Here is a 25,930-nt window from a genome sequence, read left to right on the forward strand (position 1 = left end):
AACTGTAAATGGATGGACCAAGAAGGAAAGTAAACATTTGACATTGCCAAGCTCAGAGTAACCTAGATCTTCCTTCCAGATGATATTTTTAACTGGATTTTGCAACAGAGCAATGGATTTCCTGATCCCTGGAGCTCCTGGCCTACTATCTGGCCTCTGCATTACAAGTTATGACTGCTTGCAATGGACTGAAGCCAAAAGTTTTTGTCCACACCACCGGCTGTCAAAACAGAGGGACTTCTGTCTGGGTGTGTAGATACTCAGTTGTGGAAAAGCAGGAGAGAACATTTTGTTCATCTTTCCTCATGTTTCTCCCCAGACACACCAATACACAGACAGAGAAAAAAACCAAAGCCCTAATCATGCCATACTTCCTTAGTATCTTCCATGTAATTATAGAAAGCAATCTAGAAATATTAAGGCTTCAGAGTAGCAAAAGCATTAGGGAATCAGAAAGTTGAAAAGACTATCAGCTTGTTGGTTGCAAAGTTAGGAAAGGTTCAGGAGTTCTGTTTTCCAGTCCTTTAATCTGAGCTCTAGGCCACAAATAAGTAGTTAGCCTGGAATTCACAATCAACCCTGCAAAGACAAAATTTTGTTTACACCTTGACAAGCAGTGAACAGTACCAGTTTGACTTTATATGATGCTCATTGTTGCAAACTTGTAAAGAGTGTTTGCTTTTTAATATCTCAGTGTTGTTTCAAGAGAATGAAGCTCTTGGACCTTGACACGTAGAATTGATTAAATGACACGTGAATAAATATATATTAATTCTTTTTTATTAAAGTATCAAAACAAACTTCAGAATAGAAAACAAACTGCTTTTTAATGCATTTTAAGGGTTCTCCTGAATAAAGTATACTTTGAGAAAACTCATGCAACATACTGTGTAGCTGTTTAAACACTCTTTTCCGGGGCACAGTCAAGTGACCCTGAGTACCATCATTTCCAGAGCAGCGTGCCAGAGCACGCACACACACACACATACAAAAGCAGTACAGAGCAGCTATGACTGCACATGTAAAGAAATAAAAATAGATTATCTTCTGACAATAGTAGTGGTACATATTAACATTTGGCATGCCGAGTAAATAAGATTAAGCAACAAAAGCATGACGCCTGCGTCACCGGTGATATGGTTAAAAGCAACCATACAAATTCCCTAAGGAAGACACATGAATTCTGTCATTACAGTCTCTCTGGCAACACTTTATAACCAACTATGAGACAAACAGCCCTGTCTGCTTGTATTTGAGAGGCGAAAAGCAAAGCCAAGGTGTACGATCCTGGGGCGATGCCTTGGTTTTGTATTTCCACATTACCGGAGTCAAATAATCATTTGACAGGTTTATTGTACACACTCCATGTATATCTGTTGTCTGGTAAACACTGGCCCAATTACATGTAGAACTTGCCCTTTAAACCAGAGAAGTTGCCACAGAGGCTCCAAACTCTGCTTACAGGACATGAAAAAAACTCTCACTGAAGTCAATAGAACCTCCTTCCAATATACAGAAAGATCATGGATTCTTAAGAGAGAATTGGACTTAGAATGTCATCTTTGTAATACATTCACTTTTCAGATACATGAAGTACATACCTTTCACATGTGATATAGGACATTACAATATATCCAGACCTTAGGAAATGGTACTAAGTAGTTCTGTTGCAGAATATAACAATCATATGAGGACCAGGTACAAGATGTGATGGACTCATGCGAGACTTGCAGGGTAAGAAGCTCATGGCTGAGGTATCTTCAAGTTTAGCCTTTAGAACAAACACACAATTTCAACACTGCATAACTGGTGTAAAATATTATGCACTGTAAGCTCCACTTGTATTCTGCTTTGTTTAAATTGTGACATTGAACAGTCAGACACCACTGATAGAGGTACAGAATCTTGGAAGGTACAATATCTGCACCCAATCATTCAAGACACTCAATCCCTCATCTTCAAAAAAGATGAAGGATAAATGTTTTCAATAGTGGTGTCTCAAATACAACTGGTGAAGTTTAGGAATATATAATATTAAACACCAAGAGATAAAAGTAAAAAGACAGCGCAACACTTGTGTTTTCAGTTTTATCTTGCTCGCAGTATTTATTAGCTCTATTCATTGTAATATTAGTGATAAATAAGGATAATATTTTCTTTTACAAAAAAAATTGTAAGGGCATATTTTATAGAAATAAACAATCTGAGAATTTCACAGAAACATCAGAATTTCAACACTCATAGCTCAAACTGTTTTGTCCAGCAGCTCTTCTACTAGTTCAAAAACATCCAAAGTTAGTATTTAATAAAAAAATTAAACAATTATTCACTGCATCAAAATTCTTGCCTCCTTTAGATTCTAAGTAACATTTTTGATTGACTGTAGTTGTCACTCAAATGTAAAACAAAAGTAGCTACAATCATAATTTTTCCCTCTGAGTCACTTGGCAAAAGGAAGTAATCCTGACCAGGATGGAAAAATCTTTGCCAAGCTCTTATGCCTGTAAGAGCTATCTGCATGAGCAGACCCACTGAAATCCATGGAACCTCTACTGTGACTGAGGGGTAATAGCATGAATTAAGGCTTGTAGGATTAGATCCTAGATGAATTTAAAAAAATATTTCTTTTTTTCAATGTTCAGGAGTCTGGGATTCACTCCTGCAGTTCTTTACTTGAGCAAAACCTCTATTAATATCCCTGCACAGTTAGTTTCCTTTTTCCAATTCAGTGGGTTCAATTCACCAAGTCAGTAAGTGATGATACAAACTGCTCTTTAGCAATTCAAGGAAAAATTGTAGTCCCCAGGGGGTAGTATCTGGGGTGATAGCTCATAAAATACAAGCTAGGCTACCTAGATATTTTGCAAGAAACAATTCTTTGTCACACTTACTAGACCCTTCAAAGTCAGTCACTGAGATGAGTCACAGAAAAAACCCACATGAGTGTTGTGAAAAAAATGACAAAGCTTGGTTGAAACTACAGGGTTGTTTTTTTGGGTTTTTTTTGTTTTTGTGTGTGTGTGTGTGTGTGTGTGTGTTAGGTTAGAATGCAACATTACACATCAGTACATTCTGCCAGAAACCATCCTCTTGGAAATTCAAAAATACTCAGTCTTCTTTCCCTACCAGCGGCAAGGAAGAGCAGTGTCCATCCAGCACAGCTGTCTGTGCCCCGTGCATCGCTGGAAGTCATAGTGTTCTAGCACAAACCTCGTGAGTGCAGATACTGTATACTAGCAGAGCTAAAACTTCAGAAGCTGTTGTCTGTAGCTCCTAGGAACAGCAAGTATGACAGGTGCAAACCCTACATTGGAGGCAGAAGGCTCTTCAATTTGATTGAGACCAGATCTTCCAAGGGCAAGAATCGCTGCCAAGCCAAAATGATTCTTTCCACTCATGAAAGCAATCTGCCCTTCCTAAAGGCTCTTGACTAATAGAATCCTACACATTATATCAGACTCCCCCACGGATTCTGGTAGCTGTTAAAAACATTTTAAATATTTCCACGTTTGCCGTATCACTTAACCTTGCAATGTGCCTTCTTTGATCTGTTGAATAAAAAGATTTCTTTCATCTTCAGGTGTCCTTCCGTTCTGTGCACGGACTATACACGTGGGCCTGTGCAGATTGAGCATGTATATCAAATGCTGCTTCTCATTCTTCAGCTCCTCGATCTGGGCTTTCAACTCTGCATTGATGGTTTCCAGCTTCTCGGATTCCTAACACAAAGGATACACACAATTTTACACTGAGAAGTTCAAATAGTAAGTCGCTGGGTTTTTTTTCTTATAGTTGTTGTCTTTTATGGGTGGGAAAGCGTATGGCTGGCAGAGAAAGGAATCACATGTACTTAGTGTGCTGTAATGATGAAACTTTGTATGTTGTATCTAATTCTACATTCCACAACCAGTAATGGCCTGAAAACCAGATTGAGAGTTATCTCCTTTGGCCTCTAGAGAACATAATGAAAGTTGGAAAGTGAAACTCAAACTGGTATTCACTCATGGTGACAGATACCCAAAGCATTATAGCTATCTTCTGCAAAATTATTCTGAGCTTTTTGGGTCAAAAATTGACTGAAAATTATCTATGCTGCTTCGTAACTCCCTGGAACATCAGGTCACATATCTATAAACCCATGTTAAGCTAGCAAAATGCAAACATAGCTTTTTTTTCCCTGCCCCTAGACATAGGAATACACAGGCCTGTATACCTAGATACAGGCTTGGTGCCACTGAAATACAGTATTGTATCACAGCACAGGAGGTGAAGATGTAACTGGGCTCCTAGGACAGAGAATTCAAGCTACCATACCACTCTGTTCATAAAGAAGTCAGAAATTACTTGTAGGTACTTGCGTGCTCTCCACAGTGAATATTTTATGAAATGTGATTTTACTTCTTTTTGTGTTCAGTGTACACATTCATATTAACATTATCCCCATAGACAATATTGGTCACTGAAGCAGTAATCTCTTTTCTCTCCTACCATGCTTTCATTTTAGGCCAGTTTCAACCAGGTCTGGATTTAATATACGGCATGCTTATTTTTCATAACTAATGATTTCAAAGGTTTACAGAGTCTTGGGGGACATCTTTGTGATTTCCTACTGTGACAGTACCCTATGCTATCTGTTTGGATCCTGGCAGGATGACAGATTGCAAACAATTCTAGCCAGTCACTTACTTTTTGCAAACATTCTGTTTTTTCCTTCTTTTTGTTTCGGCACTTCGCTGCAGCAATTTTATTCCTCTCCCTTCTTCTCTTTTTTCTTTCATCCTCTTCAGGAGAAAACTGTCCCACAAAAACAGATACACACAATCCATAAGATGCTCTAAACAGAAGAACTGTATTTTGATAACTTCTGGATTTTTAAAATCAACATGGAGAGTGCTGTTAGTGCTCACATCCTGAGTTACATACAAATGTGATTCTGACTTTGTTTGCCATACAGTAGAAGGGTAGGAACTTCGTTAGAATTGTCAATGAAAACCTGACTGGAGCAGGGTTGTGTGTAATCTATACGATGGCTCACTTAAAATCAGTGGTACTCAAAAAACTTACTGAGTCTCCCCAGGCTCCCACACCACCATCTCTGCTCCATTTTCCAGGGAGGAAAAGGAGGAAGGGCACAGGGACCAGAATGGAGAATGTGTCATGCGTGAGGCAGCGAGAAGTGAGTGAATTAAAGGCAGCACCAAAAAGGGAATACTGTCACACTTCTTCGGTTTCCTGCGGCAGCTCAGACCAAGGTGTAACTATTTCCTTAACCAAAGCTATTTCTCCACTCTCAAAGAGCAATGTTTTTCATGGATGGCGTCATCTTTAAGCAAAAACATAGTGTGGACATAGCAGATCCATGTCTTAATCCCCACGGGTTCTGCTGGACTGTCCTCAGGGAAACAGAACTTTAGCAGTGACTTATTCCAAGTTCAGCCACCACTGGGCAGGGAAACCAGATTAGCACTTGCTCTAATCACTGTAAAATATTGTCTGTAGTCCATAACTGAAAATCAAATATCCAACTATGAGAAATACCAGAGGGTTTGCCCGAAGTACTCAACAGAGAGACAAGCAGCGGGTTTAAGAGGAAACAAGTATGGTATAGAGGGTTGTTTATAGTTAATGCAATTACTGGTCTTGTGGCAAAACTTTGTTAGAGAATTAATCATTCACACCAAAATTCGGTTTAAAGAGCCCTACCTCTGTTTTCAGCATTGATGTTTCAACTGGCCTTTCAGAAACAGTCACTGTGTCCAAAGTGGAAGACATCCTGTGGAACTGACGCTTGTTCTGAATGGCAAACCTCAGTTCCTCCTTCACCAGGGGGGTTAAATTTGTGAAATCATCAAACCCCAGTGACCCTGCAGGGGACAAAGTGGGAACAATTGCGGAGGCGCTGACTTCTAATGCAGATACCTGGCCTGAGTGTTGGACCATCATTTTGCTGAAAGATAAAAAGAGATAATATTGATAGTCTTTCAACAACTTTAGAAAGGCAAATAATATATCTTAGAGGTATATTTCCTACTGTGAATAATACTGTAGTTACATTGCTTCAGTCCCCATTCCTAGTCTACCCCAATCTCTCAACAGAGACAAGCAGTTAAGAATTTGGACACTCGAAAAACCTTCAACTTTATGTTAAGTCAAAGTTAGTATTTAAAAGTAAGAATAGTATCAGCACATGACAAATTTCTAGGTCTTTCTGAAACTTAATATTTAAAAAATTGTGTGCAAGTGTATATACTATTGTTAAGATTTAAAGTGGTAGAGTGTGGCAAATGAGAATCGAGTGAATAGGAAGAGAAAGAAAATAGGAACAAAAATCAGAAAGCCAATAAGTAGTATTATTATTTAAAGCATAGAAGGAGAGTATCTTCATCTTCAGAGCTATACCACCACAAATTCCAGCTTCAAATGGACAGAGCCTACCTTGCTCTCACCTACACTTAGCTCAATGACTTCTACTAGGAGCTGAAACTTGATAACCACAACAGAATCTGTCACAAAGTTATCACACTCAATTTTGTACATAGTTGTAGATTTGGCTATAAACTTCTGAAAAATAGTTAACAATAAGAGCTGGCACAAAGGCAAAAGCCTCTACATGCTCTGTGGCTCCACAGCAGAGGCTGAGTTGGAGGGATTGACTCATGAAAAATGTGAAGCCGTTTTTTTCATTCCTTTGCTCTTGTAAAATTCGAAACTGTCCTTATGTGCCCCCTATGAGAGGCTTGAAATTCTTAAATATTTATGGTTGGATCTTCTGCTGACATAAAACAGTGTGACTGAAGAGTCTTTAGGAGAATTATGCAAATGTAAACCCATGGAGAAACCTAATTTCTAGTAGATTTCTGCAGAAAACAAACCTATCCAACAGCCTCTTTTTACAGTTCTCTTTTTAGTCATTCTTATTATTTACTTTTAGCCAGTTTTGAAGGGAGAGAGACCCCATGTGCCCTGTGAAAACTGGTGGCCCCACTGAGGGAGAAAGAGGCAAAACTCAGCAGTCAGTCATCCAAGCACAGTTGGTTAGCTGATGCACACATCCCTGCAAGTCACATCCCATCTCTCACCCAGCAGAGGTGAGATAAGAGGTCTGGAAGAAAACTGAGCACCTTTTGTGTGGGACAAAAGGTGCAAATCCACAGGAAAACAGATTGTAATACCTCCTTGGTTCACAAAGTGACTTGTGTTAAATTGGATTTTACTGTGTTGGTTTTCCAGCTATCTTTGGTGTGTAGATTTTTGGTCTTGTTGTTGTTTTGGGTTTTTTTTTAATAGCAGTATGGATAACTACAGTATGCAATTATCTACTCTGGATTAGAACCACAATAATTACAGGAAAGTCAATTGTAATTAACTTAGTGCAGGTAAGCAAACAGCTGCCTCAGGGCAGCAGTGTGGGTAAGCTAAATTTCCACATGGTCCACCCAGAACTGCACAGGTCCCTGTACATTACTTCTGGAACCCAGCAAGAAATGTTTGGGGTCATGTGCCTTGAGAAGAAGACAGAATTTGCTCAGAGATATCTAAAAATACACTGTAAATCCACACTGGTGCAAATGAGAATAGAACCTGGTTCAGTGCTGTGAGGCAAACATAAAAATCAGAGGAGTGTGAATTGCCTGTTGCTGGAAAATATCAGGTCCAACTGCAGTCTTCCTCACCCAGTCACCACAGAAGAGCTGAACATTTCCCAGTCTCAGGGTGAAATCCTGACCCCAGTGAAATCAAAAGGACTTTTTCGGTTGACCTCAATGGGGCCAGGATTTCACCCGTGGTTATTCAAGATGGGGAAATTATTTGGAACAATTTGTTATTCAGAAAGACCTTGGGAAATTTATGTAATTCTCTTCAGAAAGCCCCTGCTCATGAGTCACATTTAAAGTACTGATACAGTTTAATCCTATAATCTCAGAAAGCTAGCAGTTACTCTTTTCCAGCAAGTCAGAAATGGCCTTATTAATTTTCAGCTGAATTATTATTATTATTTACCATTTACCAACATTCAACCATTCAACTAATTTAAACGGCTAATTCCAGATGACACTGAACCCCTTACCCCAGCAGAAATTTCAGTTATTTTCACTGACTCAGTGTCCTTGAATGCTGGTGATGGCTTCATTCAACAAAGTTAATTCTGTATAATTCAATCCAACCAGGAGTCTTAAATAACAGTAAAACTGTTTTTCCAGCCTCCAAGATAATTAGTTGGGCTAATAATTTTCAAGCTCTGCTGGTTTATTCAATTATTTTTCAGTTTAGGAGAACTTTTAATTAAGGTCAGCAGCAGCACCAGAGGAAACCAAGAATGTGCCTGAGAAGTTGTGTTAATTGTGGATTTCTAGTAGCTAGTGCTAGTAGTAAATGTACCACAAACACCACCAAAACCCTACTGTAATGGCTCCAGGTCCTCTCACCCACCTGTCACTAGTGTGTAAAACAGGAGTGGTCAGGTGCCCAGAGCAGGAGAAAGTGTCCTTGGCTGTAGGAACTTGCTGCTCTCCAGCCCAGACAGCTCATTGCCCTCCCAATCATCCTGAAATGCACCTCTAATTGCTCCAACAAGGTAGATGTTTTGCAGTTTCTGAGGAACAAATCAGTTTTCAGAAATGTTTTACAAATAGGAAAATTAGATTTTACTATATTAAAAAATATGCAACAAGTTGCTCTTCCTTGTCCCAATTTTTGTACAAATTGTCCCTCTGTCTATAAGCCATGCAGAGCACTATCTCATTTCCTCTGGGTTTGTGAAGGGTGGGGAAACAGTAGGAACAAGAGTATTAAGCCTCAGAGCATGATTCCATCGTGGCCTTTCTGATACAATCTCTGTTTACTGTGTTAGACCACGCACATGTTCTGCAGTTACTGCCACTGGAGGTGCTGAACAGTTCTCAGCCCTGCACTGATACCGGCACAGCTTGTTCCCAGGCTGAGTTAATGCTTCATTGCCTTAGCCTTACTTTTGGAATTCCCAACAGTTTTACCCTCCCAATTCAGGTAGGTTCAAACAACTCTATTCATTCGTTCTCCCTCTGCTTTTTGTTTGTTGTTTTGAAGATGATTTTTTTCATCTACAATGAGCTTTTACATCTCCTCTGCCAAGACTTTAAAATCCAAACAGGCTTCCTAGCTGTGCACTTCCATTATTTAAGGATATTCTTGTTTAATTTTAATATTGAAAGTGACTACTTTCAGTTTTTTCTTACTTAACAGCAGATGGCTGACTGTGCTTCTTGGTTTTATTTCTTCATACAAATTCCTTTTCCTCTGGTGCTGATGCAATAAACCTTGATAACCACTGAGGTTAATCTTAAACGGCATTAAGAGCAATTACAGTTCACAACCTCTGTGCACGCTAGCTGACCTTAAGCTTTCTGACATCCCACATCGCTCCCGAAGCATTTTCTGCTGCCTTTCATTTTCCCAAATGCTGTTACTAGGAGGAAAATCGATTTCCAACAGGAAACTCGTTCTCTGAAAGAAGTTGTCCGTTGTGTCACGCCTGATTTGCTCAGCAACAGTTCAGCAACTGATCTACCTCGCGCCGAGACACCGGGACAGAAAGGAGAGAGGATATCCCTGGCTGTCACGAGAAGTTCCCGGTCGGTTTACGGGAATATCAGAGATAACTCTACGCGCGGCAGTGCGGGTTTGTCATCGCCTGGGCTGTCCCGCCACAGCTCCCCCGTCCCTGTGCCCGCGGTGCCGCCGCCGGCTGCCCGCAGCGCCGGGCGCGGCCGCTCCGCTCGGGCATCCCGCGGCTCCCGGGGTGCCGGGGCCGTGTCCCCGCCGCGGCCGCCACCGCGCGGTGCCGGGAGGCGCTGCCGGCCCGGGGACAGCCGGGGCCGGGCGGGCTCCCCCGGCGCTCACATCTGGCGGCAGCCCGGGCAGGGGGTTCCCCCAGATGTGAGCGCCGGCACGGGGCCGGCGCCGCCGGGCGGGCGAGGGGCTCCGGCGGAGCTCGGTGGGGCCGGGGGCTCTCCCGGAGCTCGCGGCAGGCGGCGGCACCGCCGCGCCAGACTTCGCCCGGCGCGGCGAAACTTTTGCCGGCGGCGCGGCGCGGGTCCCCCGGCGGGCATCCATCCCTCCGCGGCGGGACAGCCTCCCCGGAGCTCAGCTCCCCGTCCCGCCGGCACGGACAGTCCCGACAGCTCCTCTCCTGCTCCCACCTACCTTTCTCCCTCCGCCGCCGCTCTCCCGGCAGGAGGGAAGGGGCTCCGCAGCCTCGCCGCGCTGCGGTCCGCGCTGCTCCGCCGCCTCCTGCGGGAGAGCAGCTCCCTCGGCTCCCCGCTCCTCTGCCGCTCGCCCGGGTTGCATCACCCCCCTTTTATAGCCGAGCGGGCAGCGCTGGTATTTACTCTGGCGGCGAGTCCCTGGCTGATGTCATGCTATTAATAGCCTCCCCGAAAGAGAGGGAGGAGGGAAGCGGGCCGTGGCGGTGATGCAAGGCTTCCCCGCCGGCACGGCACGGCACCGCACGGCGCGGAACGGCACGGAACGACACCGCCGAACCGAGCCGGGCCGGGCCGAGCAGCATCCCTCGGCACCCCGACAGACCCCTTCGCCTTCCCTCTTCACCACTCTCCCCTTTATTTATTTATTTTTTTTTTTATTGAGACTCCGAGAGTTTCTCTCTCCGGGCCATTTTGCTTCTGACAATAAATCAAAGTCCCTCTAGCGACAAAACAACAAAAACCAAAACAAAAAGAAAAAAAAAAAGGAAAGAAAAAAAAAAGAAAAAAAAAAAAAAGGTTGCAATTGTGTATTTTTCGAAAGGACTGAAAAGTGTGATCTTTCTCTAGAGGAAAAAAATTGTTCATGCCCCCCCGTTTCCACCATTCTCTCTCCTCCTCCCCCTGCTACTTTAGATGACAGTGAAAAGTTCATTTCACATAAAGAAGAAAGCTCCGTTTTTGACTCTGAGGAGGAAAGACCCGTTTAATTAAATTATAGAAAGCTAAAAATAGCCCTGTTTGGCGTTTTTGTTTATTTTGTTAGGGTATTTTTAAAAACTTTTTCTAAAACACAGCAGCATGCGATTTCCTTATGATCTCATGAAAAAACAGGGGATTCCTACAGCAGAGAGGGAAATACGGTTGTGGCTGTGGTAAAGGGGTTTTTGTTTAGTTCTTTTTTTCCCCTCTGATTTGTTAACAGACAGAAATTACCTACTAACAGCCTCCAAAGTGCTAGAAAATATAATGTTAAAAAAAACCCAAAAAACAAAAACAAAACACCAAAAAAACAATTTAGCTGGGGGAGACACAGAAAGCTTACAAAGACAGATGCATAGGATTATCCAGTACAATAATAATTCATATTTAATACATGCAAACTTGTTATTAAGCAAGTCTTCAAGTGTCGTACTTGACTTGGAAAGACCAGGACATTTCATGCTTGAGTATATTGTAACTAAACCAACAAAAATTGTATACCTTAATATATAAAATGTATATCCCAATCAAGTGCCCCAAATGGTTGATTGAATTTATAATGTTCAATATGCCAGTTTTGATAATAGGTAATAAGTCTTGAGTGGTGTATTCTGGGATATTTTAATTACTTGGAGCATTTTGTCAAGAATACAGATTAGTAGTAGAATAGTAGTTTACAGAATTAGTAGAATAGAGAAATAGTAGTTTGGAAGTCCCTCTGTATCTCCCTTCTCTGTGCACGTGGTTTTCTGGATGTATATGTGTGTGTGTATGTATATATATAAATAGATAGATGATATAGATTAGATATAGATATAGATATAGATATAGATAGATATCATATTGGCCACACAGTCTGGAGTAGTAAACTTGGGTTTTTTTAATGTCCAAGTGCAAGTAACTTTGCAAAATTAACACTCCTATTTCACATTTAGTTGCCTGCTCTTGAAAGAAAAGTACTGATGTGGTGGGAAAGGAAGGAGTCTGGAGCAGTGACGTGGGCTTCCCTCCTGTGGAAGGTGCAGTCGCACCCTGTTCTCTGCAAACAAAGAAGTGCATTTTGTGAGGGCAGCAGCAAACTCCTCTGACCTACCTGGCAGCTCTCCATTTACAGCTCCTGTGAGCTGCAAGCTTTTTTCTTTTTCACTCACCTATAGATAAATCATTTTTAGCTCTATCACAACATAGTTATTGCTGCATTTTTATTAATCTAGCTAAATCAATGTCAAATATAATGCTAGGCAAAAATTTTGTTCTTACAGCATCTAGAGCAAGCTTTTTGTTTCTTCTTGGTACAGTCTAATAAGTTCTTTTTACTTCAGAGGCATAATTTTATAATTCATGCTGTGCTCAAGGACAGCTGGCACCGTTTTTCTCAAGCCTAGAAGAAAAAAAAATCCTCTCAAGCAGAAGCCAAATGTGGAAAATTTCTTCCCAAAAGATAGTCGGTTGGAAAATTTTAAGCACTGTGGAAATGTGTTAGCAACATCGGGTTTAGTGGCCAAGAACAGGTGCCTGCTGCAATTATGACAGAAATTTAGCAACTGTCTGTCCTTATTTATTTAGGTAGCTGTATCACAAGTGGGAATGTATTTAGAGTAGTTTCAGCTAAACAGAGCAGTGTTGCAGAATAATGGGAAAAAAAGCAGCTCTCTCCTTCCATGTGGGTAGAAGTACCTTGGAAATACAAATGTTGTTGTGGATGGTCACTGACATCTACTTGTCTGCTACACAATGCTGGTCCCATTACTGCCCAGGGGCTGCAGCCAGCACTAAAATCTGACAGCAAACCAGTTGTGTTCATTCTTGAACTTCTCCTGAAGTGAGCCAGCTCCTCCCTGCAAAGCAAACAGAGAAATTGTTCCTGTGCGCATTTGAGATTAGGCCACTAAAACATGTCCTTGCTTGAAACTCTTCAGTGAAAAAAGAAAATGAAACCACAGTGAAAAATAAACCCAGCTCCACTGTGTCATATAGGTTTTATCCGGATCCCTTTTGAAACCAAAGTTAAATTAATCTCAGTTGGATCACACCCCAGTTAAAAAAAAAATAAATAAAAAATTTAAGACTATCAGGAAGTTAAAGTAACACCCAGTACAGCCACCAGATGCTCTGATGTTCTTGCCAGTTTAATTTTCCATCTCATAAAATATCTTTCATTTGCCTCCCCCTGAACATTTACTAGTCCTTTCCCAATCCATGTCTCTCTTTCCTCACAAACTGCAGATCCCCTGCAACAGCATTTTTTTTTGACAGAGGTAACATCCATGTTCTTAACTTCTGTTTCCCTTAAGCCAGGTACACAGCTGAGCACTCAGGCTGATGTGTACTGGGTTCTTTTCGCTCTGCAGAGAAATCAGGCTGAATACCACCCCACGGTGTGGTCCTTGCAGCCCTCCAGCAGTCTCCAGTGTGGAGAAAAGAATTCTTTCCTTTACCTCTTCCTGACCAAGTCCTGCCTCCATGTCCCTTGACACTACTTCACACACTGTGGATATTTGATTAAAATGAAAATATGGCTGTCAGAGCTACAGACACCATTATACAGAGGAACAGACCCCCAGTCTTATACTACTGCAGGACATCAGTCAGAGCAACACAAATAAAGTCTTCATGTCCCATCCAGATCCTGTGTTGGTTTCTGGTTACACAGTTTCATTAAACCTGTTCAGTCTGATGAAAATATAATGAGATGTAAATAAATGAAATGTGTAGTGATAACATGAGTAAAACCTGCCTCTCTGTGTGTTTTGTGGTTTGACTTGTTTAAAGTTTTGAAATTACCGTAACCCTGACAAGACAAATCTTTCCCTGCACAGCACATATAAGAGAAATAGGTTTCCATAATTCAGAGTTATCATGTGGTAAAATCTGCACAGAATCAGGTTTTCTGACTCTGCCTGAAATATTCCTCTCTACTTCCGTGATGGAAACTGACCTTCATCATAATTTTTGCTATGTGGCACCTTCAGGTCTGAATCTATGCGGCAGGACTACCCTGTTTACCAAAACATGTACTAATTTTGAGATCATTTTCCCATCTGACTGGACTAACACCAGGGTGAAACTCGGGACTAGTTTTTCCAGCATGTGGGTTGCTGCTGCTTGAACTACGGGAGCAGGCAGCAGCAGAAGTAGCATCAGCCACCTCCACCCAGACCAGAGTTTTTCAGCAGCTGTCTGGGGACTCTTTGAGCATCTGTGGGCTGCTTCCAAGGGTTTCTCCAAAAAGTGAATAAAAAACCTCCAAGCCTACAGTAGCAAGGACAAAATTCGCTCTGGAAGGATTGGATCTATATGGACCTAAAAGGTCCAAAAATTGGAGTTAAAAATCACAGGGTTAGAGAGCTGACTCTTACTGAGACTGTATGGGAAACCCTGCCACTCTCTTATATTCAATACCTCTCAAGCAGATGAGCAGATGAATACATGTCTTGTGGAGGGAAATAGGTGCTCTATTTTAACAGCTTTTATTCTTTAACACTGAAGACAAAATTATTTTACTCTTTGTTTTTCTCTCCACAGCTTACCTTTCTTTCCTTACTGCCTTCTCCATCACAATCCCTCTAAATCCATTTACTCTTCATTTATTCTCTCCTTTAAAAATCCCATTCCCTGCTCTCTTTTGCTTTGTTTCCATAAGTTACATTTCCCATTTCTTTAAAACAGCAGCTTCTGCTTTTCTTTTGCAACTTCCCTGTTTCTATTCTTCTCACTTCTCTCTTTTCCCTCCCTGTATCCCTGGATTTCATCATTCTACTTTTTTCTGTTCCTTTTTTCCTAGAAATTTTTTTTCTCATTGATCCTTCAGGTTCTGCCTGGAAGCTTCTTAAATTTAAGTGAGTAATTTTTAGTTTCTCTTTTGCTTGCTGTCATTTTCATTTTTGCTTCTCCCTTAATGAGGTGAAGGCACTGATAACAAAATTACCACTGGGTGCAACACGTACATTTCAGGATCAGATTCTGGGGCACAACGTTATCACGAATTTTCGTGCAACTTTACTAAATTAAAGTTCCAGAAAGTTGTCAGTCATTGTTATAGGCAGTGTTTCAGAAGTGTGGGGTAGAGGTGCAAGTTATACAAACATCCATTCTCTCTAAATGAGAGACAGCTCTGACACTCGCCCAGTCAAGTATATCTTTAGCTCCCTTTTGCTGAAGATTTTCAAGGCTTTTTTTTTTATTAGATGGACTTTGTGCACCAGCTGACAAGCTAGCCAAGCACAATAACCTGCAATTAAAATTTGTTCTCTTTGGATATGTCCAGGCAATAAACAACAAGAAAAATAAATCCCACATATGGAAGAATCACGTCTTAAACCAGACTGAACATAGCAAACTCACTGGCTTCACTGAACAAGCAAAATGATAGGTCAGGTATATTAACTGCCCTCAGGGAAGTGCAAATTGTATTTCCTCAAAGTGCCTTTATAGTGCCTTCCATTTAATGGCAAGGAAACTACTTGTTCACAGATCCTGCACTTCATCTCCCTCTCCTCATCCTTTACACCTTGTGAAAGCATCCCAGATTTTGTTTGAGATCAGTTACAGACTCATTCTGAACTTCATCAATGTCTTCACACATAAAAAAATGATCACTGATGAAAGTACTAAGACCTGATCCAACTGCTAATTACATCAATGGAAAGATTCCCATTGACTTCAATGAGAGACAAATTTAGCCCTCAGGGAGTATGAAAAATCAGCATTTAGTTACACTGGTTCTCAACATACAAAACTCTCCTCCTGAAGAAACTTGGAAGAAAGGCTAGGAATTATTTGTTGAAGGTGTATGCTTCCCTTGGGTGGACTAATGTAATTATGGTTTGTGACCTTGTTGTCTTCCCGGTGAACACCAAGGATGAGAGGAAGTAAGAGAGAGAATATATCTATTTTTACTGTGCTAAGTTACAAGAATTTTGGACACATTATGGAATTAATCATGCTGCTGCTCACAAATACAAACACACACACACACACACACACACACACACACACACACACACGCCCCCTATAAAATCCAGCTCTTCCTATTGATTGTCCTTGGAACTGTGCACACATATAAAGAATACTCTGGAATTTAATATAACTTATGACACTTTAAACAGCTCTTCTCATCTGTCTGGTAAATATGTAAATTACAATTTGTCATAGTAATTACAAATGAACAGTTTTAATTATTAAACATTGATTCCTACATAAACACCATTTCAAATAAAAACACTGTATGGCACAGATTGCAACCTACAGAACATTAAAACAAGACTGCCATGGCAGCTTTCACTGTGCTTATCATTTGTCCTCTCACCTACTTCACATGTGCCTTGCCATGAAAGGAGCACATGAATGATCATAACATTCATTCAGTCTCTTATCTTCCTTGCTTTATTTTTTTGGCTTTGACTGTACAGTAACTTGCCCAGATAATGAGAACAAAGTGTAAATAAAATTAAACCAATAGAGCTGCACACAGCTTTAAAATGAGTCTGCCCTGATTGCAACCACAAAAGCAACCCTGAACCCAAGCCCTGACTGCTCTGTGGGCAAGTAAGGCTGCTGCTGAGGCAACCTCAGCAACAGGGGAAGATGTGGGGTGCCACTACACCCACCTGGGTTTCCCAAGTGATGCCAGCCCAGTGGAGAATGCTACCCATAGTGGGGAAGGGTCTATCTTCTCTGTGACTCTTAGAAGCAGAATGGTTGCAGAGAGAGAAAAGCAGACTGCAGGATGCCCCTTGTCCAGGGCATGTCCTCATCACAGGGCTGAAAAGTCAGGCACCATCTGGTTTCCTGTCTAATCGGCTCGAAACTTCAGGACAGGAGAGCCTGAGCGAGAGACACGCAGAGTAAGAGTCCCCAAACAGCACAGATGATCAGTGTGTGCTTAGATCCTTTCTCCTCAGAATGAGTAGGCACAAGTTTCACCCCACACAGCCAGATGTGAGAACCTAACTCAGGTCTTTCTCTCCAGACTCAGTGTTCTTGCTGATGGGATTTTTAAAAAATTTGTTTTAAAAACCAAGCCCAAATTTATAAGGGAAGTTTGGGGCCATGAATGTCCTGATTCACAGCAATGCTCAACACCACGTTGCAGGTTAGATGGTTAAGTGGGGAAGAAATGGGAATTTATTTTCACCATGCACAGCCTCGTTCCGTGGAGCTGGGCTTTAGTCCTACACTGGAAATAACATCAGGATAGCTGGGAAATGAGAGGGCTCCTTCTTCACCATCTTTGTGAAGATAACCTGATGATCCTCCTTATCCCAGTCTGCTGAAATGGACAATATTTTATGCTTTAGGGTAAAGTAGCTGAGATTCCCAAATGGATATAATGGATAAGGCTGCTGTATTTTATTTTCATTTCTAATTTTAATTAGCACTCTTATAGGCCATTTTTTTCTTTCTTGATCCATTATTATCTGTTCTTACTACTGAATGTGTGCATGGCAGTAGTATTTAGCAGCCCCAGTAAAGATTCTCTGTGTGCTTTTATTACATATACAAGAGTTTTATTATATATACAAGAGTTTTATACTGAGCTCTAAAAATGATGACAATATTTCAATTGCCAAACAGAAGCCCAGATTCAGCACAACAATTAAATACATGGCTAAATATTCTCTGTCCAAAAGCCTTGCCTAACTTAAGGCTTGCTATTAACAACATCTCATATAAATATTATTTCTTATAATCAGATTTAATAAATATTTATATAAATAAATATTTTATATTTATAATATAAATTTATATTTAATAAATATTATTATTTCTGTGGAATTATATTATTCTAACACATTTGGGATGAGAGCACCTGGCAAGGTCTAATATTGTGGTCTCTTGTTAGAGGGACATTTTCTTAAATGTATGGGCTGATTGATTATTTAATTGCAGATCTTTGAAGAAGAATAATTACTATTATTTTTCTAAAAAACCAAATGTTTAGAATTTTGGTAGATGCTGATTTTTTTTTCCCACAAAGGGAAAGTGTAGTTCAATACTGTTTAAATTTATTGGTTTTTTTCCCTCATAAATTCAAAGCTGATCCAAGGAAAATATGCTCTACAATCCCATTTTGAAGAGATGTTCTGAAGGGGAAGGTAGTTTCCTTGTAAGTGAAGAAATATTTCTTGCCCTTGCATAAGCCAAGATGTTCTATGTTGTATCAGAAAAAAAATGTCAGATAAATCATCAGCTTCATGGCTGGAACAGAAAGTACAGATATGACAGAGTACCCAAAACAAGCCACAAATTCCCCACAGATATAAAGTGGCATAACTAATTTAATTTCATCACCCAAAGATTTTACTTGGGATGGTCTAGCTTGATATTTTTTGTTGATTATTTGTTTTGTGATTGAAGAATCTGTATGACGTAGAGAGAACATGTAATCTAGCAGGCAACACTCCAGTTCACGGGGTCTTTTTCTACAGGGGATTTGTGCTTTGTGCAAAAGTGGATGTTTAGGCTCCAAAATCCTCTCCAAAATTTCCTTAGTGGTCTGTGCAATCTCTTGATCTCAGGCTGTAAATCAGCCATGTGTTATGCAGCAAGTACTTGCAGGAAAAAGGCTCTCACTGCAAGTGTGAGGTGCACACTGATTTCTTTGCAGAGCAGGGGCATTAAACTTAGACTTAAGTTGCTGGGGGTTGGTTTACAATTATTCAAGGTCACTAATATAATATAATATAATATAATATAACATACTTATGTTTTATTATGTTATAAATAATGTAATATATAAATTCATTTTTCCATAAATGTTCCGCATACTTAAAATATACAAGCAGATGTGTAAGCATTTGTAGGTTTTGTAGGTTTCATCATCACCTTGAACGTATGTTCAAAGAGCGGCCCTTTTCTTGTTCTAAAATGCCTGTAGTGCATATTTTTACAAATAAATAAGGTGCTGTAAAAGCAGCATTCCTGGCCACAGTCCTGCTCCTCAGGATGTCCCAGAACATGAATGCAGCTTCTCCCCCTTCATGGGTGCTCCTTCCACAGGCTATTGGTAGGACAGACCTCTAATGGACCTTCTCTCTAAACTCATTCCTGACTAACAGAGGGACTTCAGCATCCTTTGGTTCCTGACAAAATCCATTAATTGAGTCTTAGTTGTGCCCTAGAGGGACTCTTACCAAACCCAGGGGGTTGTGATCACCCTTCTATGATCTACCCTAGCCAAGACCCATCCGTGTTTCTCCCAGTGTCTGCTGCATGCCTCCCAGAGCTCCACAGGGGCTTGGTGGGTGAAATTCAGCAAACACGGAAGATGAGATGAGATGACATGAGATGAGATAATCACCAACTTTTATCATCATGGTGACTGTTAGCACCATGACTGCCTACCAGCAGAGTCATCACCTATTTTTCAAATTTTTGGTCAATATTAGCATCTTTGCCCTCAACTCCCAGTTCCAATTCATTTTGTCCCCAGTTCCCTTTTCACTTCCTTATGTGAATTCCCAGACTCCAGCTCAGCTGCAGTTCACCTGCAACCATGAAAAGAGTTGAGCTTTGAGTCCAAGTTCTCAAAGACCTTTGGCTAACATCTATATACACTTATATGATAAGACATCTAAATATCCTGCAAGGTAGGAGAGATAAGCATTTTTTCTCGAGGCTACACTTCCTTCTACTATGGCCTGGATTATTTCAGACTTTACATGTATACCTTCTTCTCTCTATGATCTGTGAGGCCACATTTCCATCGATGTAAGCATGAAATCAGTGGCAGGGTTAGAGCAAGCCCTAATTATATTACAGTTTAATAGGGAAACAGATCATGTCAAGTGGGAGGTCAGCAGCATATTTTTGGAGCACATCTCAAAGTTCACCCAGTACACAGCCTTTCCTTATACTGGAATATTTATAGTTTGTTTGTTTTACACTGGAAATATTCCTTCTGTGAGCTCCTCCTAAGAGACTCCTCCTCTTCCTTTTCAAACTCTCTTGCGATGGAGTAGAATGTGAGCTTTAGAATGGACTAGCTGTAGTAACCCAAGGCAAGCAAATCCCGAGGTCCTTTACACAAAACCCTTTCCCAGGGCTATCAAACACCCTGGCACCCAGACCCCAGATGTGCTGCAATGAGCAGCCTTCACGTTCCTATGCACTCAAAGCTCCATTTCTGCATCGGTGCTCAAATACATCTGCTACCCAGTTAGGAGCCTTCCTCAGGACCATGTCCAGTGGGTTCCTGATATTAAATCTTTCCCTAGGTCCTCCAAAGTGCGTGTTTTCGGGTGGTGCCTATCCTATGCAGGGGGAGTGAGCAAGTGCATGGTGTAATCATGCCTTTCAAAGACCAGGTGCCTTTTCAGGCACTTGCTTTAAAGGTCTGAAAACAGGGCTATGTTTCTGCTCCTAAAAAATGCTTGTGTAAAATCTTGGAGCAGCCCTGGGAGCGAGAATCAGAAAGAAGAGTCCCCTCCCCCTTAACCAACTGTCCTCTCCCTATTTTCTGTATGTCTCAGCAAGGAACATGGAGGATGCTCCTGTCCCCATTTTGAGCCTGATAATTCAGGTAACCTCTCAGATCAATGGAAGTAAGAGATTAAACCTTGTCAAGCAGACATTGGAATTGTACTTGGCTTTTACATATCTCTAAAGGAAGCAGCAACACCTCAGTCCTTCCTTCTTGCAAGCACTTACAAGAGAGGCGTGATGCCTTGCTAAACTAAAAAGAAGTGGCCAAGGCACAGACAGGGATCTCAGGTTTGTGTCTCAAGAGGACAGAGATGCCTCCCTACAACACGAGGGGCAAGCGGTCCCGCACCTCCTGCTGGGGAGCCTGAGCTGCTCCCTGCACACCTTGCTGGCTGATTTGGGAGCCGCTTCAAGGGGTTGAAGTCTTCCAGCTGTGAATCAAGTCATGTAAGGCAGGGATGTAGAGTCAGGTATTGCTGTGAGTGGATGTTGGGTGGCTGAGGTTTTAGGGGAACTCTATTGGCTCCTGAGCCCCTCCAGTTAGTTTCCTCTACACAGTTAAGAACAGCAATTATTAACAAGGTGTGAGAAGCCAGTTTGTTTTCCACAGTGGTGATCCGAGTGCACCATGACCAGGGACAATTCCCTTTTATAAAGAGGTGGGGAAATGTTCAGAGAGCAGAAAGTCTCAATACTTTCACAACCATCTATTTTGAACCTGTAATGTGACAGAGCTATCATGTGAACATTTTAATGAGTAATTTAGCAAAGCTCAGTACCACTTGTAAACAAAATGCATATTTCCATACCAAAATAACATACTGTTCAGAGTTTTTCTGAAAGCATTAAACTCATGTTGACAGAAGAATGAAATGTACACATTAAAAAAAAGTTCATCTCTTCTTAGAAACATGCCACCTTATTCTAAAATAACCATATTAATCTCAGCTGATACCCAAAGTGTTAAAGTATCAATTTATCTTTCCTACTAGAAAAGACAGCCAGTCAGGCAGGTAATCACAGTGTTGGAGAGTTTCATTTTGTTGAGTAAAAATTTGTTTTATAAGCTACTTTGCCCATCAAATGACAGTAAGTCCCTTGACATAAATAACCACTGCAATTTTATTACATAAATGAGTGGTTACTGGTTTGGGTTTTCTTTTTACTCTAAACTAGTGAAAGAATTTGGAAATCCTGACCTGAAATGGTTTCACTTGTGCTTAATTTTAACTGTGCATGTAATCACAGTGAGTTTGGTACTACTCATATGCTTAAATTTAAGCGTGCGCATAGGTGTCAGTAGGATGGGGCTTTAATATAGCACAAAATCTAATGTCTGGTTTTTCAGTGTTAAAACTTGCACCTCAATAAATTTGTTTTTCCAAGAGAAGTTGTTCTGTGAAACAAATTATAAAAACAAATCTGTATATAACATAAATTTTAATGGAGACATATATTAATATATTTAACATTTCTAAGCATAACTATTACAATATATAATATTTCTAAAAAGTACTGAGTCACACAAGGGACCTGACATGTGACATCATAGAATAAAACCTTGGATAGAGGGTTACTGAGAGCCAGGTAAGAATGGGATGAAATTATTTTCATTGCTGTTGGCAACTGTTTTCTGCTGCTGCTTCAGAGTAACACATTATCAGTTATCACCAGAATAGTTATTTTCATTACAGAAACATTGGGCCTTGTTACAATGCCGATATACTCTGAAAAGTCATAAAAAATTATCAGTTAATTTTCTTATACTTTAGAAAATAAGCCAAGTCTTGATAGACCTGTTTACTTTCACATGCTCTATACAACCATAACAACTTTCTGTACTGAATAATTGTCTGTGAACTTATGTTTTGGGAGCTCAGCTTGAACAACTAGCTAACAACAACAAAATCCAACCAACCAGTAAGGGCAAGCAGTACTTGCAAGATGTTATCAGTTACTTCCAGAAAATGCCCCTTGGTGTGCTTATTTCACTCTGCTATTTTAAGTTAATTTGCAAAGCTTTGACAAGGAACAAAGGTTAAATACATGGAATTTGCACAGGTTGTATGTTCACCGCAAAATGCAAAATAAATGTTACAAATAAATGGTAGTTTCCCCAAGAAGAAAAAATGTGGGGCATGGGTACAGCTGCTCTGAACATCATTAAAATAAGACTATTCTTCTAGAGCCAAGTGGGAAAGAAAGAGGTAGAAATGCGGAGTATTGCAAAGGTGTTTCTGTAGTAGGGGACTCCAGGTAGGTACAGAGTTGAGCAGAACTGTGTTACAAACATCTCCTGTTGTGTTACTCTAAGGAATAACACCTGAAGTACAGGAACCTGCTCTGGTAATACTGCAATACATTTTAGCAACCTGAGCTGAGGGCTGAGCTTTGGTAGTTAGGGATATTGCTAATTAAAAGTGGCAAAACCAGATGAAAATCCAGTGGCACCACATGCTATAGAGGTGGAGGTTTGTAGTTATAAAACTGCAGTCCTGGATGCGTTTATAGCAAATCAGATTAAATTTAAGACTGCTAAATTTTGCTGTGAGAATTTATTTCTGTTGATAGGGCATGGCTTGTTAATGTTTTGTTTAGGTTCTGCTGGCTGATTTTATGAACATTGATAAATACATTCATGCTGGTCATTGTAGTAGCAGCTGGAATGCGATCTCCACCAAGCCATCCCTCAGTAAGTAATAGGTGGTCAAATTGAAGGAAACAGAATTAGAGTTTCCCCATTGTCAGGCAGCATGAAAACCATAGCAGAGAAAACAGAAAACCTCCAAGTCCTGACTCTCCTGGCAAATGGGGAATGTTGTAAGTACAAGGCACTGTGGCAAACTTTTCCTCCTCCAGCCTTCCTCAGCCATAAAATTTTTTTTGCCCATTTCTGGTCCTCATCCAGCTCTGAGAGTCAGTGACGATAATCAGAGCATGCCAAGCATCTGACCTCAGCAGATTTGTGAAATAAAGCATGCAGTGTGATGTGCAATTTTCTTCTGAATTCTTCAGATATGTCCCCTGGAATACATTCTTTCTGCTAACAGTTCTGCTATCAGCACTGTTTTCTGCATTTGACCCTCTCCCCTACTTGTATTACTGTGGCATTTTATAAGGAAGTTGTTAACGGGTTATTTTCCACTCTAGCACTCTAGCAAATTGTAGTGGGTTTGAGCTGGTATTTCAAAATTAGCTTTCCACCTTCACAGCTAATCCACATGGGACGTATGAAACCAGGGATGTTCTGGGTGCTCAGCACATTACTGAATTAGGCCTCATCAAAAGGATATGCAGCCAAACTTAACAAACATATAAACACAAACTTAACAAACATATAAATACAGAGTGACCCAGTTTCAATCAATCAAGAATCTACTCGTATGTAAACAAACAAACCAAGTCAGAAAAAATTAACCTTTTTCTCAAATTACTTTTAAAAATCCTGAGAAGTCAGTAATTTCTAAAAATTTCAGGAAACACTTGAAACAAGTCTTGACCGCTAAGATTTTTAGTTTTTTTCACATAACTAATACATTCTGTAGTTACTGTTTCTGCTATTTATCCAGAACATATTCATTGTAATTCTTCTCTGTACTTTTTATCACTAGCCTGCACAGATACTTTATTACAGAGAAAAGATATCTCATTGTGGTAACAGCACTCAATTTTGCCTTACTGATTTTCTTCTTTTGTGCTATTCCATACACATGGTTCAAAGCACTTGTGAGATGATCTCATTTTTTGTTGTTGTTGTTTCATTTTGATCTTGTTTTCCTGGCTGAGAGGATGTGTGTCACTTGTGTTTTGAAATGAACTCTGGTAAATACAGCCGCTTCTTGAAAAGATCACTGCTCCCCTTTGAGCACCACTCTGCCATAAATATGCAAGTGGGAAGAAAACTATGAAGAACTTGTTTTGTGAACTGCCCACGGGCTCACTCTTCTCCTCATCACAGCCCTGCTTCTGGATCCTTCCCCGCGGGGCACACGACACCTCCCAGCCCTGCGTGACACCGAGTGCCAAAGAAGGATAATTGTGTTATAAGACTTTTTAATTCCCCAACTTACTTCAGCTGTTATCAGCAGCTGGTTACTTCAGCTGGCTGATATGCCTCGGTGTCCTGTAAACATTCGGTCTAGTGCTGTGCATTACTCATAGTTGGAAAATCACTTTGACTCCTGTAGCATAATTATGTTAATGTCAAATGAGTCACAGGGAAACAGAAAACTTTTATCAGAGCTGCACCACAGTGCCAGTTTCTGAATGCTCCTGTTGGCATGACAGAAATAGGTTAGGGGATTTAGGGGTAAAAACAACTTTCATTTAAGAGTGATATGAAACTATGATAGTAATTACTCACAAGAAGCTTAAGTGACAACCAAACTTAGATTCACTGAAACATAAAATTGGTAAGAAAATAGCTTGCCTGATTACTTATAAGAACAAAAATGAAAAATACTGAATTTTTAAACAATTACTTTTTCAAAAAAACTCTGGATCTCTTTCACACATAAACACTTTTTCACATTCATTATTTAGTTTCAATGGCAGTGATTTATTTCAATTGACATCTTAATTAGATTGCATTTCAGAGCCAACCTCCTCTGATATTTTATTATTTTTACCTCTTTCTTGGTTTAGTTAATGCTAGCGATCAGCTAGAAAAAAAACCCCACAAAAATAACACCCTTTCAGCTCATGTTTGGATCATAATGCAAAAAGCCAAAGTCCTTCAACAAGCTAAAAGTTTTGTAACATATCTTGTCCCAGCTTAAAGCAGACAAACAGCCAATGAGAGCAGAATTTGTTCCAGAGTTTAAAGACAAGAAGACAAAACATCTGTGACACACAGGCTATCTCAGGGCTAAGCTACAGCATTTATTATTTTTTTTTTCTGGAACATACCAGTTCCTCTGGTATTTGCCTACCAGGATTTTACATGCTCAAACATATATCAATATTTACATGTGCCATCCTGATGAATAGGATATACCATCTGAATGTAAAGAGAAAACTTTCTTTTCACAGATGGCTGAAACATCATTCTCAGAACACAGGAGTTCAAGCATTCTGACAGGTTCCACTGTGCTATTCAACAAAAAGGCCCAAAAGTAAGCAAAAGCCAAAAGCTGAACTGAAAATCATAACCATATAATTTTAGTCAGGAAAAAAAATCACCTAAGGCAACGGAATAAAAATCTCTTATTGATAAGTATCCGCATTTCCATTAATGCTCTATTTGAGAGGGAGACAAGACTTACATTTCTCTGGGAGCTCCATCCCTCTGAGCATTTCCCCTTCATCTGCTGACTTCTCATCTCATGCCTTTTCTGAGTTCCCTCCACTTATCCTAGAAACTGTTAATAAATTAAATCTCACATGTCCTATAAGAAACCAACTGTTGTTACTAAATTGAGTGGGGAATAAAAGGTCATGCCATAGGTGACTAAGTACCCCCCAGATTTCCCTACGAGCCATGATCTAAATATGATGGTACAGCATCATCTCGACCTTAGAATGAGTGAGGGGCTTTATTTTGGAGCATATCCCCGACCCAG

The 25,930-nt window shown here is 40.4% G+C and overlaps 1 protein-coding gene across 7 annotated transcripts; it reads right to left on the minus strand.

The window, feature by feature from the left end:
- Positions 1-764: 764 nt before the first annotated feature.
- Positions 765-25,763, minus strand: ATF3 (activating transcription factor 3). 7 transcript variants are annotated; one of them, XM_041476885.1, is made up of 5 exons: positions 25,634-25,763; positions 12,621-12,781; positions 5,704-5,864; positions 4,687-4,794; positions 765-3,719 (listed from the first exon to the last, which is right to left on the minus strand). In XM_041476885.1, coding segments are annotated over exons 1-5 (630 nt in total). In that variant the 5' UTR covers positions 25,636-25,763; the 3' UTR covers positions 765-3,521. The 7 variants fall into 7 exon arrangements, with proteins under 7 accessions (XP_041332819.1, XP_041332820.1, XP_041332824.1 ...); XM_041476886.1 differs by lacking the exon at positions 25,634-25,763 and adding an exon at positions 16,553-16,744; XM_041476890.1 differs by lacking the exons at positions 12,621-12,781; positions 25,634-25,763 and adding exons at positions 8,431-8,593; positions 10,183-10,325 and having other exon boundaries at positions 5,704-5,947.
- Between the last annotated feature and the right edge of the window lie 167 nt (positions 25,764-25,930).

This window comes from Pyrgilauda ruficollis, unplaced genomic scaffold (assembly GCF_017590135.1).
Source record: "Pyrgilauda ruficollis isolate IOZ18807 unplaced genomic scaffold, ASM1759013v1 scaffold4, whole genome shotgun sequence".
Taxonomy (NCBI): Eukaryota; Metazoa; Chordata; class Aves; order Passeriformes; family Passeridae; genus Pyrgilauda; species Pyrgilauda ruficollis.